At 41.0% G+C, this 17409-nt stretch overlaps 1 protein-coding gene across 12 annotated transcripts in view; it reads left to right on the top strand.

The window, feature by feature from the left end:
- ALDOB (aldolase, fructose-bisphosphate B) overlaps positions 1 to 17409 on the top strand; it is an 89127-nt gene that overhangs the window by 25129 nt on the left and 46589 nt on the right. For 4 of the 12 annotated variants that reach the window (XR_015131983.1, XR_015131981.1, XR_015131982.1 and 1 more), the window contains 3 exons: positions 8286 to 9967; positions 14574 to 14739; positions 15618 to 17192. The exons of 2 other annotated variants lie outside the window; for them this stretch is intronic. Coding sequence is in view for 4 of the 10 variants with exons in the window: in XM_086315764.1 (XP_086171890.1) it covers positions 8362 to 9545; positions 14574 to 14739; positions 15618 to 15830 (1563 nt within the window). In the remaining 6 variants the exon portion in view is untranslated. Of the gene's footprint in view, positions 1 to 8285; positions 9968 to 12776; positions 12859 to 14573; positions 14740 to 15617; positions 17193 to 17409 lie in introns of those variants that run through there. 6 more of the 12 variants (XM_086315764.1, XM_086315762.1, XM_086315763.1 and 3 more) reach the window with 3 other exon arrangements.

Raw genomic sequence — 17409 nt, 5'->3', positions numbered from 1 at the left:
GTCTCACCTCTGAGGTCCCACAATATAATCTGTTTCTGTTGCTGAAATGAGACTTGTCTCTCTACTTCCTTGAATTACTATGTCATCATACCATAGAGAGAGGTTTGGTATTTTACACAACTCTAATGGGCAGGGTGGGCTTCCCAGGTTGTTCAGAAGTAAAGAATCTGCCTGCCAATGCAGGAGATGCAAGTTTGATCCCTGCGTTGGGAAGATCCCCTGGAGGAGGAAATGGCAACCCATTTCAATTCTTGCTTGGAGAATTCCAGGAGCAGAGGAGCCCGGTGGGCTATAGTCCTTAGGCTCGCAGGGTCGGTCGTGACTGAGTGAATGAGTGTGTGTGTGTGTGTGTGTGTGTGCATGCGTGCACACACACACACACACACACAATATGGGCAGGGTAGGCTAACCACTGTAATAAGTCAAAAACTCATTAGTGGCTATATACAACAGTTTGTGTATGATTGACAACACATCCCACTCTAGGTTGGATGGGTGCTGGGAGGTGAGCAATAGGAGAGACCTCAGTTCTATGCAGTCATTCAAGGACCCAGGCTCACGCCAGCTTGTGGCTCCTTCCTCCTCTAGATCCACCAAGGCTGTCCAGCTAGCAGGTGGAGAAAGAGAAAGTCAAGAAGGCACAACTGCTGTCAGTTACCTTGATCTGGAAGTCATAGCTGTCACGTTGCTCACATTTTACTGGCAAGCCTGAGTCACATGACCCCACCTGAAGATGGTAGGCTAGGAAATGTGATCTTTCTGTGAGAGCACTAGAGAGCACAGCAACCTCACATGGTACCCGGGCAGTTCTTCTTTAAGATAACTCACAAGCTAGGCCATTTTCTTCCCAATATGTGCAAATGTTATTATACTTCTCAGGTAAGAGATTTGCCTTTATTCTATAGAAACCATTTAATTTTACACTGACCTTACTGGTGTTATACTGGCTTTGTCCTTTTAGTTCTGTTTTTTGTGCAAGTCTATTTTCCCTCGGATTTTAGACCTTCTTACTCCTATTACTAAGTTTGTATGTACAGTCTGTGTATGTATGTGTTATATATATATATAGGCTATATATATATAGGCTTTCCCAGCGGCTCAGCAGTGATGAAGTCATCTGCAATGCAGGAGTTGGGAAGGGTTGGGAAGATCCCCTGGAGGAGGGCACCGCAACTGAGTCCAGTATTCTTTCTTGGAGAATCCCATGGACAGAGGAACCTGACAAGCTACAGTCCAGAGTCACAAAAATTCAGATGCAACTGAAGTGACTAAGCACACACATATGTGTATATATGTACATATATACAGGCTGTGCTGCATAGCATGTAGGATCTTAGTTCCCCAACCACAGATTGAACGTGTTCCCCCTGCAGTGGAAGCACAAGTCTTAACCTCTGGACCACCAGGGAAATCCCCATATGGGTACATTTTAATGTCATTTTACTCTGTATTATTTTACTCTGTAACACACTTAATCTTCACAGTAACCCTATGAGATGGGTATTATTATTACCTCCACTTTAGAGGTAGAGAGATGTGGAGAGATGCAGTGACCTTTTACCAAGTGAGTGGCTGAGCTGTTTTCACTCCAGCGCGTGCCTGACCTCAGGCCTGAACTCTGAGAGAAGACCTCATGTTACATTCCTTTCTGGACCAGGCTAGACCAACTTTTTCATCTTCCTCTCTGCCTCCGCTTTGCCTACCTCACAAAAAGCTGCCCATACATCTTCTTTCAGATATTTCCTCCCTTTTCAAACTCTGGGGCTCTAGAGTTCACTTGCATATGTAGGGAGATCTTGTCTCTGACTGGTTCCCATGGTAGTTTTATAAAATATAAAATGGGGGGAGGAGCCAAGATGGCGGAGGAGTAGGACGGGGAGAACACTTTCTCCCCCACAAATTCATCAAAAGAGCATTTAAACGTCGAGTAAATTCCACAAAACAACTTCTGAATGCCGGCAGAGGACATCAGGCACCCAGAAAAGCAATCCAACTCTTCGAAAGGAGATAACTGAGTGGCGGGGAGGCGATAAGTCGCAGCATTGGCGCTCGCCAAACACCTCATCACTTGAGCTGCTCGGACCTGGGAAGAGCACAAAACTCAGGCCCAACTGAGTCTGCGCCTCTGAGGACTACCTGAGTGCCTGAACCTGAGCGGCTTGGACCTGGGAGGTACATGCAGCCCAGGGCCAGCCTCGGATTGTTCCCAGCAGAACAACCTAGAGCCCGAGCAGTGTGGGCAGGGAGGCTACATGCGCCGTGAGTGGGGGCAGACCCAGTGTGGCTGAGGCACTGCGAGCGCACGCCAGTGTTATTTGTTTGCAGCATCCCTCCCTCCCTCCCCACAGCGCGACTGAACAAAGAGAAGAAATACAGCTCCACCCATCAGAACACCGACACAAGCTTCCCTAACCAGGAAACCTTGACAAGCCACCTGTACAAACCCACACACAGCGAGGAAAAGCCACAATAAAGAGAACTCCACAAACTGCCAGAATACAGAAAGAACACCCCAAACTCAGCAATTTAAACAAGATGAAGAGACAGAGGAATAGCCAGCAGATAAAGGAACAGGATAAATGCCCACCAAACCAAACCAAAGAGGAAGAGATAGGGAATCTACCTGATAAAGAATTCCGAATAATGATAGTGAAATTGATCCAAAATCTTGAAATTAAAATGGAATCACAGATAAATAGCTTGGAGACATGGATTGAGAAGATGCAAGAAAGGTTTAACAAGGACCTAGAAGAAATAAAAAAGAGTCAATATATAATGAATAATGCAATAAATGAAATTAAAAACACTCTGGAGGCAACAAATAGTAGAATAACAGAGACAGAAGATAGGATTAGTGAATTAGAAGATAGAATGGTAGAAATAAATGAATCAGAGAGAATAAAAGAAAAACGAATTAAAAGAAATGAGGACAATCTCAGAGACCTCCAGGACAATATTAAACGCTACAACATTCAAATCATAGGGGTTCCAGAAGAAGAAGACAAAAAGAAAGACCATGAGAAAATACTTGAGGAGATAATAGTTGAAAACTTCCCTAAACTGGGGAAGGAAATAATCACCCAAGTCCAAGAAACCCAGAGAATCCCAAACAGGATAAACCCAAGGCGAAACACCCCAAGATACATATTAATCAAATTAACAAAGATCAAACACAAAGAACAAATATTAAAAGCAGCAAGGGAAAAACAACAAATAACACACAAGGGAATTCCCATAAGGATAACAGCTGATCTTTCAATAGAAACTCTTCAAGCCAGGGGGGAATGGCAAGACATACTTAAAATGATGAAAGAAAATAACCTACAGCCCAGATTATTGTACCCAGCAAGGATTTCATTCAAGTATGAAGGAGAAATCAAAAGCTTCTCAGACAAGCAAAAGCTGAGAGAATTCTGCACCACCAAACCAGCTCTCCAACAAATACTAAAGGATATTCTCTAGACAGGAAACACAAAAATGGTGTATAAATTCGAACCCAAAACAATAAAGTAAATGGCAACGGGATCATACTTATCAGTAATTACCTTAAACGTAAATGGGTTGAATGCCCCAACCAAAAGACAAAGACTGGCTGAATGGATACAAAAACAAGACCCCTACATATGTTGTCTACAGGAGACCCACCTCAAAACAGGGGACACATACAGACTGAAAGTGAAGGGCTGGAAAAAGATTTTCCATGCAAATAGGGACCAAAAGAAAGCAGGAGTAGCAATACTCATATCAGATAAAATAGACTTTAAAATAAAGGCTGTGAAAAGAGACAAAGAAGGTCAATACATAATGATCAAAGGATCAATCCAAGAAGAAGATATAACAATTATAAATATATATGCACCCAACACAGGAGCACCGCAGTATGTAAGACAAATGCTAACAAGTATGAAAGGAGAAATTAACAATAACACAATAATAGTGGGAGACTTTAATACCCCACTCACACCTATGGATAGATCAACTAAACAGAAAATTAACAAGGAAACACAAACTTTAAACGATACAATAGACCAGTTAGACCTAATTGATAGCTATAGGACATTTCATCCCAAAACAATGAATTTCACCTTTTTCTCAAGCCCACATGGAACCTTCTCCAGGATAGATCACATCCTGGGCCATAAAGCTAGCCTTGGTAAATTCAAAAAAATAGAAATCATTCCAAGCATCTTTTCTGACCACAATGCAGTAAGATTAGATCTCAATTACAGGAGAAAAACTATTAAAAATTCCAACATATGGAGGCTGAACAACACGCTGCTGAATAACCAACAAATCACAGAAGAAATCAAAAAAGAAATCAAAATTTGCATAGAAACGAATGAAAATGAAAACACAACAACCCAAAACCTGTGGGACACAGTAAAAGCAGTCCTAAGGGGAAAGTTCATAGCAATACAGGCACACCTCAAGAAACAAGAAAAAAGTCAAATAAATAACCTAACTCTACACCTAAAGCAACTAGAAAAGGAAGAAATGAAGAACCCCAGGGTTAGTAGAAGGAAAGGAATCTTTAAAATTAGAGCAGAAATAAATGCAAAAGAAACAAAAGAGACCATAGCAAAAATCAACAAAACCAAAAGCTGGTTCTTTGAAAGGATAAATAAAATTGACAAACCATTAGCCAGATTCATCAAGAAACAAAAGGAGAAAAATCAAATCAACAAAATTAGAAACGAAAATGGAGAGATCACAACAGACAACACAGAAATACAAAGGATCATAACAGACTACTATCAACAGTTATATGCCAATAAAATGGACAACGTGGAAGAAATGGACAAATTCTTAGAAAAGTACAACTTTCCAAAACTGGACCAGGAAGAAATAGAAAACCTTAACAGACCCATCACAAGCATGGAAATTGAAACTGTAATCAAAAATCTTCCAGCAAACAAAAGCCCAGGTCCAGACGGCTTCACAGCTGAATTCTACCAAAAATTTAGAGAAGAGCTAACACCTATCCTGCTCAAACTCTTCCAGAAAATTGCAGAGGAAGGTAAACTTCCAAACTCATTCTATGAGGCCACCATCACCCTAATACCAAAACCTGACAAAGATCCCACAAAAAAAAGAAAACTACAGGCCAATATCACTGATGAACATAGATGCAAAAATCCTTAACAAAATTCTAGCAATCAGAATCCAACAACACATTAAAAAGATCATACACCATGACCAAGTGGGCTTTATCCCAGGGATGCAAGGATTCTTCAATATCCGCAAATCAATCAATGTAATACACCACATTAACAAATTGAAAAATAAAAACCATATGATTATCTCAATAGATGCAGAGAAAGCCTTTGACAAAATTCAACATCCATTTATGATAAAAACTCTCCAGAAAGCAGGAATAGAAGGAACATACCTCAACATAATAAAAGCTATATATGACAAACCCACAGCAAACATTATCCTCAATGGTGAAAAATTGAAAGCATTTCCTCTAAAGTCAGGAACAAGACAAGGGTGCCCACTTTCACCATTACTATTCAACATAGTTTTGGAAGTTTTGGCCACAGCAATCAGAGCAGAAAAAGAAATAAAAGGAATCCAAATTGGAAAAGAAGAAGTAAAACTCTCACTGTTTGCAGATGACATGATCCTCTACATAGAAAACCCTAAAGACTCCATCAGAAAATTACTAGAAATAATCAATGACTATAGTAAAGTTGCAGGATATAAAATCAACACACAGAAATCCCTTGCATTCCTATACACTAATAATGAGAAAACAGAAAGAGAAATTAAGTAAACAATTCCATTCACCATTGCAATGGAAAGAATAAAATACTTAGGAATATATCTACCTAAAGAAACTAAAGACCTATATATAGAAAACTATAAAACACTGGTGAAAGAAATCAAAGAGGACACTAATAGATGGAGAAATATACCATGTTCATGGATTGGAAGAATCAATATAGTGAAAATGAGTATACTACCCAAAGCAATTTATAGATTCAATGCAATCCCTATCAAGCTACCAACAGTATTCTTCACAGAGCTAGAGCAAATAATTTCACAATTTGTATGGAAATACAAAAAACCTCGAATAGCCAAAGCGATCTTGAGAAAGAAAAATGGAACTGGAGGAATCAACCTACCTGACTTCAGGCTCTACTACAAAGCCACAGTTATCAAGACAGTATGGTACTGGCACAAAGACAGAAATATTGATCAATGGAACAAAATAGAAAGCCCAGAGATAAATCCACGCACATATGGACACCTTATCTTTGACAAAGGAAGCAAGAATATACAATGGATTAAAGACAATCTCTTTAACAAGTGGTGCTGGGAAATCTGGTCAACCACTTGTAAAAGAATGAAACTAGAACACTTTCTAACACCATACACAAAAATAAACTCAAAATGGATTAAAGATCTCAACGTAAGACCAGAAACTATAAAACTCCTAGAGGAGAACATAGGCAAAACACTCTCCGACATACATCACAGCAGGATCCTCTATGACCCACCTCCCAGAATATTGGAAATAAAAGCAAAAATAAACAAATGGGACCTAATTAACCTTAAAAGCTTCTGCACATCAAAGGAAACTATTAGCAAGGTGAAAAGACAGCCTTCAGAATGGGAGAAAATAATAGCAAATGAAGCAACCGACAAACAACTAATCTCAAAAATATACAAGCAACTCCTACAGCTCAACTCCAGAAAAATAAATGACCCAATCAAAAAATGGGCCAAAGATCTAAATAGACATTTCTCCAAAGAAGACATACAGATGGCTAACAAACACATGAAAAGATGCTCAACATCACTCATTATCAGAGAAATGCAAATCAAAACCACTATGAGATACCATTTCACACCAGTCAGAATGGCTGCGATCCAAAAGTCTACAAATAATAAATGCTGGAGAGGGTGTGGAGGAAAGGGAACCCTCTTACACTGTTGGTGGGAATGCAAACTAGTACAGCCACTATGGAGAACAGTGTGGAGATTCCTTAAAAAACTGGAAATAGAACTGCCTTATGATCCAGCAATCCCACTGCTGGGCATACACACTGAGGAAACCAGAAGGGAAAGAGACACGTGTACCCCAATGTTCATCGCAGCACTGTTTATAATAGCCAGGACATGGAAGCAACCTAGATGTCCATCAGCAGATGAATGGATAAGGAAGCTATGGTACATATACACAATGGAGTATTACTCAGCCATTAAAAAGAATACATTTGAATCAGTTCTAATGAGGTGGATGAAACTGGAGCCTATTATACAGAGTGAAGTAAGCCAGAAGGAAAAACACCAATACAGTATACTAACGCATATATATGGAATTTAGAAAGATGGTAACGATAACCCTGTATACGAGACAGCAAAAGAGACACTGATGTATAGAACAGTCTTATGGACTCTGTGGGAGAGGGAGACGGTGGGAAGATTTGGGAGAATGGCATTGAAACATGTAAAATATCATGTATGAAACGAGATGCCAGTCCAGGTTCAATGCACGATACTGGATGCTTGGGGCTGGTGCACTGGGACGACCCAGAGGGATGGTATAGGGAGGGAGGAGGGAGGAGGGTTCAGGATGGGGAACACATGTATACCTGTGGTGGATTCATTTTGATATTTGGGAAAACTAATACAATTATGTAAAGTTTAAAAATAAAATAAAATTAATTAAAAATAAAATAAAATATAAAATGGAAGACCAATCAGGATTAAGTTAATATGAAATTCTGAGTTTAGTTACATAAAGTTAGGGAAAAAGGGATGGAAAATGTTGATAAAGACATTTCAGGGAATCCTAAATAGTCCCTTTCTTGTTTGGGACATACAAAAGAAGACAGAGCTTTTAGAAATTACTATGTACAGTCAGTCAACAAGTACTTGCAGTGTATTTACCTTGGAACTTACTCTAAATGACCCTTTGGGTCAAGCCTTGCTATTTTTGTGTTGGTTGGAAGAACCTGTGTCTGTGTAGCTGTTGAATTGAAATAACGATTTGACTAGCCTCTCTGGTGATTTTTCTGGCACACTATAAATCTTAACTAAGTGTCTGTAGGTGTGGAGATTTGGTTGAATGCACCAAGATTTCATTATTCATAGAAATGATCAAAGAACCCCAGAGATCACTAACAGATACAACCTAAGAAGAGAGTACTAGAGAAAACACTTGAGTCTCTAGCAGCAACACAGACTAGAATAAGAATTTCTGGTTTGATATGTGCTGAGTTCCATCCCTGGAGTTTTTTAAGCCCTGTACCATTCTTTACTTCTTCCCTCTTTAGGTTTGACTTGCACTGATTTTGGCCTACGGTCCAGGATGGTTTGTTCTCGGGACCAGACCTGACCAGAGTCGACCTCATGAGCACTTCAACCTCTCCAGCTGCCATGCTCCTCCGGAGGCTGAGGCGGCTCTCTTGGGGCAGCACCGCTGTCCAGCTCTTCATCTTAACAGTGGTGACCTTTGGCCTGCTGGCCCCGCTGGCCTGTCACCGGCTTCTGCACTCTTACTTCTACCTGCGCCACTGGCATCTGAACCAAATGAGCCAAGAGTTCCTGCAGCAGAGCTTGAAAGAAGGTGAAGCTGCCCTGCACTACTTTGAGGAGCTGCCCTCTGCCAACGGCTCGGTGCCCATCGTCTGGCAGGCCACGCCGCGGCCCTGGCTGGTCATCACCATCATCACTGTGGACAGGCAGCCTGGCTTCCACTACGTCCTGCAGGTGGTGTCCCAGTTCCACCGGCTCCTTCAACAGTGTGGCCCCCAATGTGAGGGGCACCAACTCTTCCTGTGCAACGTGGAGCGGAGCGTGAGCCATTTTGATGCCAAGCTGCTGTCCAAGTACGTCCCTGTGGCCAACCGCTATGAGGGCACCGAGGATGACTATGGCGATGACCCTTCCACCAACTCGTTTGAGAAGGAGAAGCAGGACTACGTCTATTGTCTGGAATCCTCCCTGCAGACCTACAACCCAGACTATGTCCTGATGGTGGAAGATGATGCCGTTCCAGAGGAGCAGATCTTTCCAGTCCTGGAGCACCTTCTGCGGGCTCGCTTCTCTGAGCCCCACCTCCAAGATGCCCTCTATCTGAAGCTCTATCACCCCGAGAGGCTCCAGCACTACATCAACCCGGAGCCCATGCGTATCCTGGAGTGGCTCGGTGTCGGCATGTTGCTGGGGCCCTTACTAACCTGGATATACATGCGGTTTGCCAGCCGCCCGGGGTTTAGCTGGCCCGTCATGCTCTTCTTCTCCCTGTACAGCATGGGTCTGGTGGAGCTGGTGGGCCGCCACTACTTCCTGGAGCTGCGGCGGCTGAGTCCTTCCCTGTACAGCGTGGTCCCCGCTTCACAGTGTTGCACCCCTGCCATGCTCTTCCCTGCCCCTGCGGCCCGCCGGACCCTCACCTACCTGTCCCAGGTTTACTGCCACAAGGGCTTCGGCAAGGACATGGCACTGTACTCACTGTTGAGGGCCAAGGGGGAACGGGCCTACGTGGTGGAGCCCAATCTCGTGAAACACATCGGACTCTTCTCCAGCCTTCGGTACAACTTTCACCCCAGTCTGCTCTAGCCTGCCAAGAAATGCCTTTCTGAAACTGGCCACTTCTTGGAGATTCAACTATTGAGCTCTTTATTTGAATCTGGTTGCTTGCAGATAATTCATTGTTTTAAGGTTGCCAGGGATATAGGCACTGGGATGGCTGGGATTAAATATAAGTCAAGAACGTTGGCTTTAGTAACTCTCAGGCAAAGGCAGGCTGTTCACTATGGGCCCAGACCTCTCGCCCTCCACACAGCCACATTGCCTCATGCAGTCTGACCCACTGAATGATGGACATTTAAATACCACTTATATTCTCCTGTTTCTCATTCTGCTTCGTGACAGAGTTTGTGACTGCCAAAATTATTGTGCACAGTGGTTCCACTGGTTTAGGATTTTAAAGGTAGAATATGAATGATAAAAGGTGAGATTCTCTTATAGTGACTTCTTTCTCACTGGGAATAAGAATGGATATATATTTAGGATATATATCCCAAGACGCAGGACCATAGATTCTATTTATTTCCTTGCTATGACATAATAAAAGCTGCATAGTGCCTGCCATCTTGGAGGCTGGTGAGCTGGCTACTGTTACCTGGCATTTTCTTTTCCACACATCTGTAGTGCACTGATAATCAACTTTGACTGTGAAAACTTTAAGGCACAGCAAGATCTGAAAGCACTTTCTGGATCATCAAGTCAGATTGCTTATGTTTAGTTTTCAATTTAATATTGAAGATTTCTATCGTATTCTGATTCTTTGAAAGTTGGACTTTGCAGAATGATGTAGAATGGCTGAGCTCTTTACTAATGGCATATCCTTTCCCCCAACTTTGCTGGCTAATCATTCACCCTCATTCTTTTTCTTCTATAGCATGATGTTACAGAAGAAAAAGTAGGGACTGAAGTCAGAAGACCTGAATTTTTATATCAAATCTCTGTCGTGTCCTAGTGGTGTGAACTTGGGCAAGTTATAAGCACTCTGAGCCTCAGTTTTCTCACCTGTAAAATGGGGACAGTGATATCTTCCCTTTTAAGTTGCCTTGGAGATTAAATGACAGAATATGTGTAAAACACTAGCAAGTGCTTATCTCATAAAGGGCATTTGATGAATATTAGCTCTTTTCTCTCCTATATTAAGCATATAAAACTCAAGTGTATTTTGGATAAAGATATTAGTGATATTATTTAAAGTATGAAATGGGGTATAGGGCTGACACCTATGGAGCAGCTGTTCCTGACCAAACACTACTAGAATAAAGGTTGACTTTTCCTTGTTACTGCAGAAGGATATACAGCTCAGTTTCATCTAGCCCCACCTCCAACCAAGCCCAAAATAAGACTTGTCCATTCAAATTGGAAATGATCTAAGACTCCGGTTGAGCCTATTCCAAGACTAGCATCTGAAAATTACTTTTCTCAAAAGTTATAAATAAATGTCATTTGACAGTACTTATCAAACCAGTGGCCAAAGAGTCCTTATGGCGGTGGATGATTATATTAGAGTTCAAGCAGCTCTCTGCTTTGTTTCAGTGCCACGTCTTCTGTTTGCTTTAAGTTTTCACAGTGAGCTCCTGTCTTGGAATCTGCTTGAGAACATCGAGGGAGTAACAGGGCTTCATCACCATGCTTTACAGATGAACAAAGAGGCTCACAGATGTTAAAGAACTTCTTCAGGTTCACACAGCTGAACAGCAGCAGAGAGCACTGGAATATAGTAGCTTTTCTGACTTCAAGCCCCTGTACTTTTCTCTCAACCACAATCATTTTATAAATATCTATGTAGTCAAATTCTCTTTTGTGAAATCTGTAACCTGGACAAAATAATGTCTTTGTAAGCTAAGATGGTAAAAACTCACTGTGGTGTTGGTCTTGGGGAACAAACAGGTGTCCGTGTGTGTTGTGTTGTTATAGTAAGCTGTTTGTATCCCCCGGGAATGTCCAAAGTGACCAGAGCTGCTAGGTGACTTACTGAGATGCTCAGATTCCATCCTTTCACCCCCACCCCAACCCCAGTAACAGGTTCAGCCCCATGTCTGAGAACAGAACCACCCCCAACCTAGAACTAATTTGAGTTTGTTGCATTAAGATTAGATCTCCTGGTGGAAAGTTTGTGTCCAATGACAGAACATTTAAGCTAGCTAATCCCTAGATCAGAATCTTTGCTGGTTTTCATTTCTGCTCTTTCTAATTCCATTGTCTACTGCACACAGACATCCCTTCCTGTGACTCCTTCCTTCTCAATGGCTGAGGTCATCTTTGTCGTGTCTTATTTTTCTACCTACACACTAAGACATCTTCCCACATTGATCTTAAGTAGAATCTGCCGTCCTTGGACATTTTCTGCAGAAGCAACAATCCTACCCACCTTTATCCCTACCCACTTTCTAGATCACCCTTCCTTTTGTCTCTCATTCCTAGAGTCCAAATTGTGCATGTTATCTTGGATTAGGACTGCTGGCAGCTTTACACCAAAGCTGAGGTCTCTCATTTAATCCTAAGCAGGGGGCTAGGGAGAAACTCAAGTCCCCTTCCAGCATCAAGGGACATAATCTACCAGAAGGGTGAAGGTCTCTAATAGTCCTGTATACTTTTCAGAATTTAAATTATTGTCAGGTCTAAGAAGCTCCCTATTGTCACTGAGTGTATTTGCATAGACTTATCAGTTCAAATAAATGAACCATTTCACTGAGGCATCCTAAGAAGCCTTGGTTTTCTCTCATTTCTATAGCTGGATTTTTCTGATATGGTGAATAGGATCAAAACCACCCACACGCTCACACTATTGTGGAGTCCCAAGGTAGCCATTCAAAAGTATGGGCTGTTTGCTTAAAAATTCATAACTGATTTTCTTATATTTCTTAAATGGAAACATTTGAATTGTGTGTGTATGTTTTTCTACTGTCATAATTTTTAAAAAGTGTTGAGAATACTACAGTGCAACTAGAGAATACAAGTAGGATGAATATAATGATAGGATTAATTTAATTTACCTTGGATACAGTCCTCATTTGAGGGAATTTATTTAATTGGTAACTTAATTTGTGTAAAGAGACATTCTAATTGGATTTGATTACTGTGGGATTTTTATATATACTATGATGCATTTTGAATTACAGTGACATGATACAAAACTGGGTAATTTTAAAGTCACACGAACCATTTGGATATTTTTATCCCAAGCACATGAATTTGCTGAGAAATGTTCATTAGCTGACAATTTTTTTTTTTAGGTTGGATTACCTTTGGGACTATGTCAAAGATGATTGGAGATGTAATTTTAAAGTACTTAATATAACTGCAATGGAGATGCGCTATGGCTTCCAGTAGTCAGATTACAGCATTGTTGTGAGTCATCAGCAATGAATGGGGAGTTCTGCTTTAAAATTTAACAGATTTTCTTTTTTTTCCTAAAAAACCTTTTGATTCTGTATTAGGTTATAGCCGATTAAAAATGTTGTGGTAGTTTCAGATGAATAAGGAAGGTATTCAGGCATACATATGCATGTATCCATTCTCTCCCAAACTCCCCTCCCATCCAGGCTAGCCCATAACATTGAGCAGAATTCCCTGTGCTATACAGTAGGTCCTTGTTGGTTATCCATTCTAAATATAGCAGTGTGTACATGATCATCCCAAAATAATTAGGGATGATAATTATTCCTAATTATTCCTAATTATTTATTAGGAATAATTATTCCTTCCCTGCATGGCAACCATAAAAAAAATTAACAAATTTTCATGATCTTTTCCCTAATGACCTATGCAGAAATATAGATGAGTGATTTTTTTTTAAGTATTATGTTAACAAATTTGGGATAAAACCAGATGAAAATCCAAAGGCAAATGATTAATTTATCAAAAAGAAGGACAGATGGCATACTTATGTAGGAACTGGGTAGCTCAGAGAGATGGGTGAAGTAGACAAGGATGTAGAGTGAAGCAGAGGGTCTCACATTTGTCATCGGTTGTGTGTCCCAGACTCCTTTACGTAATAAATCCTCTATGTCCGCCCCACTGTCGTGAAATGCTTATAGGGCTAGCCTATGGAGAATACAAAGGAACAAAATAATGGATAGTGTTCTGGATAAATAATTCATCCCTTTGCTAGGACCTGGCTTCCTATCACACTAAGAATAAAATACAAACCCCTACATTACTTTCCAGGCCAGATGTGACCTGTCCCTGCAAAACTTCATGTCTTGCCATTTCCATGCTCTTTCTCCAAGCTATAGTCACACCTGCTCTCTTTCACTTCTTTGGACTTGTTAACATTGGTTCTTACCACAGAGGGACTTTGCACTGCCATTTTCTGTATCTGGAATGCTTGTCTCTTAGCTGAATCTTTCCTGTATACAGATCTCAATTAAAATTTAACCCCTTCTCCCCCAACAGACTTTTCATCCCATCTAAATCATTCTTATCCCTTCCCAACCCCCAGGTCATCTATCACTTTATGCAGTTTGATTCCCTTTGAAGCTCTTATTACCTGAAATGTATTATTTTGTCTTTTTTTCCCCCTCCATCCTCCCCACCCCCCTACAGAATATAAGTGCCACAATATCAGGAGTCTTCTAGGTTTCATTCATTGCTCTATCCCTTGAACCTGGAACAATACCTAACACATAGTAGGAAATGAATGAGAGAGAGAGAAATGGGGGTAGTGGGGGAAGGAAGGAAGGGAGGAAAAGAGTAAAGGGATCCACAGTGGAAATGCATACAGAAAAGAAGAATACTGAAAGGAAGAGAAATGGGACTAAGGAAGAAAATTAGGGAGGAGCAAAGAGGATCCAGGTAGTGAGGACTGGTTGCGATGTACAATTTTGACTCCTGAAAAAATTTTCTACTTGCATTCCAGGCAAAGAGAATGGCAAATGCAAAAAGGAACTTTCTACACTACCACATAGCTACTTTTTCCTTTGTTGTTATTAGAGTTTTAGTTTCAGTGTGTGTGTTGGGGGTCATGTGTGTTTGGAGGGGGATCCTCCCTACGTGTTATTCTTAGGGGAGGGATGGGTTTTCTCTTTCAGGTTTCAACTGCTGCATCTTCCTGGTATTACCAGTGGGAATCATCTAGACGTGCATACCACCCATGGTGGCTCTACAACCTATTCTAGGACTTATAGGCAAGAGGCTGGAAAGAGAATGAAGGAAAGATCACCACCAGTGCCAGTGAACGCTTCTCAAGTTCTTTCAGTAAGTGGTGAGATGGTTTAAGTCAACCATGTAGCTCTGCATGATAGGGGTGGGCTTTGGCAAAGCCACGCCAAGTATAGAGAGGTAAACTTTCCCTAGAGGCTTGATAGGAGGAGCAGGAAACTTTAAGGATCATTTTTTCCGGTACACAACTTTTTTTATGTTTTGTTAGTGTAGCTTTGTTTAAATCTGAACAAGTTGAGTCCTCTGCAAAATTCGTGCACTGGCAACATGTTAGACAAAGAATTTTGTCTAACCCCTATTTGCTTTTATCTAGAAAAAAATGTAAACCCTGGCACTGTTGTGACTGGGAGACCTGAAACAGAAGTCAACAAGTTGCATGTAGATTGCTTTCCAGCAACATGTTTGGACAGTTACTCTTGTCTTTTACCAAACCCCTGTCCAGCCGCAATACATACACAACCAGAAGCCATAACCAGCAAAAGCAGCTTGGCTTCTGTCTAGCTCCCCCTCCAGAGAGGTTTGCGATAAAGGAGCGGTAGGATTACATCTTCTTCCTGTAACGTACACATGGAATGCTCTCCCTCTTTTGAACAAGAAAAGGAAAGAGCAACCATATTTTAAAAGATACTAAACAACGGTATGTATCTTTACATTCAAAATTGTAGTTCATGTATTATTATATAAGGAGCTATGCCAAACAAATTAATCATAAGTAAATCTAAATTTAGCTGTTTATCCCCAACTTAATAAATGCCTAAATCATATTAGCAGTATTCAGTTGACTCAAGCTTTTTTTCTTTTTCAGTCTAGCTGAACTATTAGCATAAATGCCCCAATCTGCAGAAACACAGTGGTGAATCTGAAAGAGAAAAGGCTTTGAAGAGGTTAGAATCATGTTTTTTTTTTTTTTTCAGAGGCCTGTTCAGTTCAATTCAGTCACTCAGTTGTATACAACTCTTTGCAACCCCATGGACTGCAGCACGCCAGGCTCCCCTGTCCATCACCAACTCCCAGAGCCTTCTCAAACTCATGTCCATCACATCGGTGATACCATCCAACCGTCTCATCCTCTGTCATCCCCTTCTCTTGCCTTCAATCATTCCCAGCATCAGTGTCTTTTCCATTGAGTTGGTTCTTCGCATCAAATGGCCAAAGTATTGGAGTTTCAGCTTCAGCATCAGTCCTTCCAATGAATATTCAGGACTGACTTCCTTTACGATGGACTGGTTGGATCTCCTTGAAGTCCAGGGGACTCTCAAGAGTCTTCTCCAACACCACAGTTCAAAAACATCAATTCTTCAGTGTTCAGCTTTCTTTACAGTCCAGCTCTCACATCCATACCTGACTACTGGAAAAACCATAGCTTTGACTACACAGACCTTTGTTGGTAAAGTAATGTCTCTGCTTTTTAATATGCTGTCTAGGTTGGTCATAACTTTTTTTCCAAAGAATAAGGTCTTTTAATTTTATGGCTGCAGTCACCATCTGCAGGATTTTGGAGCCCAAAAAAATAGTCTCTCACCATTTCCGTTGTTTCCCCATCTATTTGCCGTGAAGTGATGGAACTGGATGCCATTAGTTTTGTGAATGTCGAGTTTTAAGCCAACTTTTTCACTCTTCTTTTTCACTTTCATCCAGAGGCTCTTTAGTTCTTCTTCACTTTCTTCCATAAGGGTGGTGTCATCTGCATGTCTGAGGTTATTGATATTTCTCCAGGCAATCTTGATTCCAGATACCAGTTAACACCAGCCAATGGAAGACAAGAACTGTTTCAGCCAAATGAACCCCTTATTGTCACACTTAAACATTAGTCCTCACACTAAGGTAGACACATTAAATTCTGAATGGTGTCTGAGAAGCCCTTTAGCACAAGAAATTTTGTTTTTTAAAAGACACCAAGTCTCATATATTAATTTGCACTTATTGAGTGCCTACAGGGTGACAGGGACTATGCCTAGTGCTAGAGACCCAACGATGAGTGAGTAAGACAGCTTTCTTCTTTTCAGGACCTTGGCATCCAAGGGAGCAGCTAGTATAGTAAGGTGAGTCTGGGATGGTGGGGTTATAGGATACTGTCTATAAATCACCCCAAAACGCCAGAGGTCTAAGTTACTCCAACTTCCTCAGCTCTTCTGCAACCACTTTTGCTGAGCACAACGTGATCCACCGAAGAAGTCTCCAACTAACAAAGGAAATGTTTTACATAAACATTTATTTACAGAAAAAAATGAGAGGTGTGGGTGAAGGGAATTGGCTTGTCCCAGCTAAGAAGAATTTAAGGAGGGTGAGTTGACTCTTGGAGAAGGTGCTGTGGGGATAAGATATGTATCTTTTGATGTAAGAGGAAGATTCAGAAAATTATCCTTGAAGGGTTATTTCTTTTTCTTTCATTTCTAGGAAAACAAGTCTCTTGATATCCTATTTTCTAATCCAAATTCATGTGAGGTCTTTTTTCTGAAACTGAATAAAATTGACTTCCAAAGAAAGAACTGTGCTTGCCCAGAGGTGACACACCTTCTTGGCAGCAACTTGCCCTTACCTCAAAAAAGAATCAAGGAAACATCTCATTCCAGGGACTTCCCCAGCACTCTGTGCTTTCACTGCAGTGGGCATGAGTTCCAACACTGGTCAGGAACTAAGATTCCCATGTCATGCAGCCAAAAAAAGAGAAAGAAAACCTCACAACCTCACCCCAAATGTTTTACT

Source organism: Bos grunniens, chromosome 8, assembly GCF_055505025.1.
Source record: "Bos grunniens cultivar Pamir isolate PY7600 chromosome 8, Bosgru_T2T1.0, whole genome shotgun sequence".
NCBI classification, from domain to species: domain Eukaryota; kingdom Metazoa; phylum Chordata; class Mammalia; order Artiodactyla; family Bovidae; genus Bos; species Bos grunniens.
This window is presented reverse-complemented; position numbering and strand designations above follow the sequence as displayed.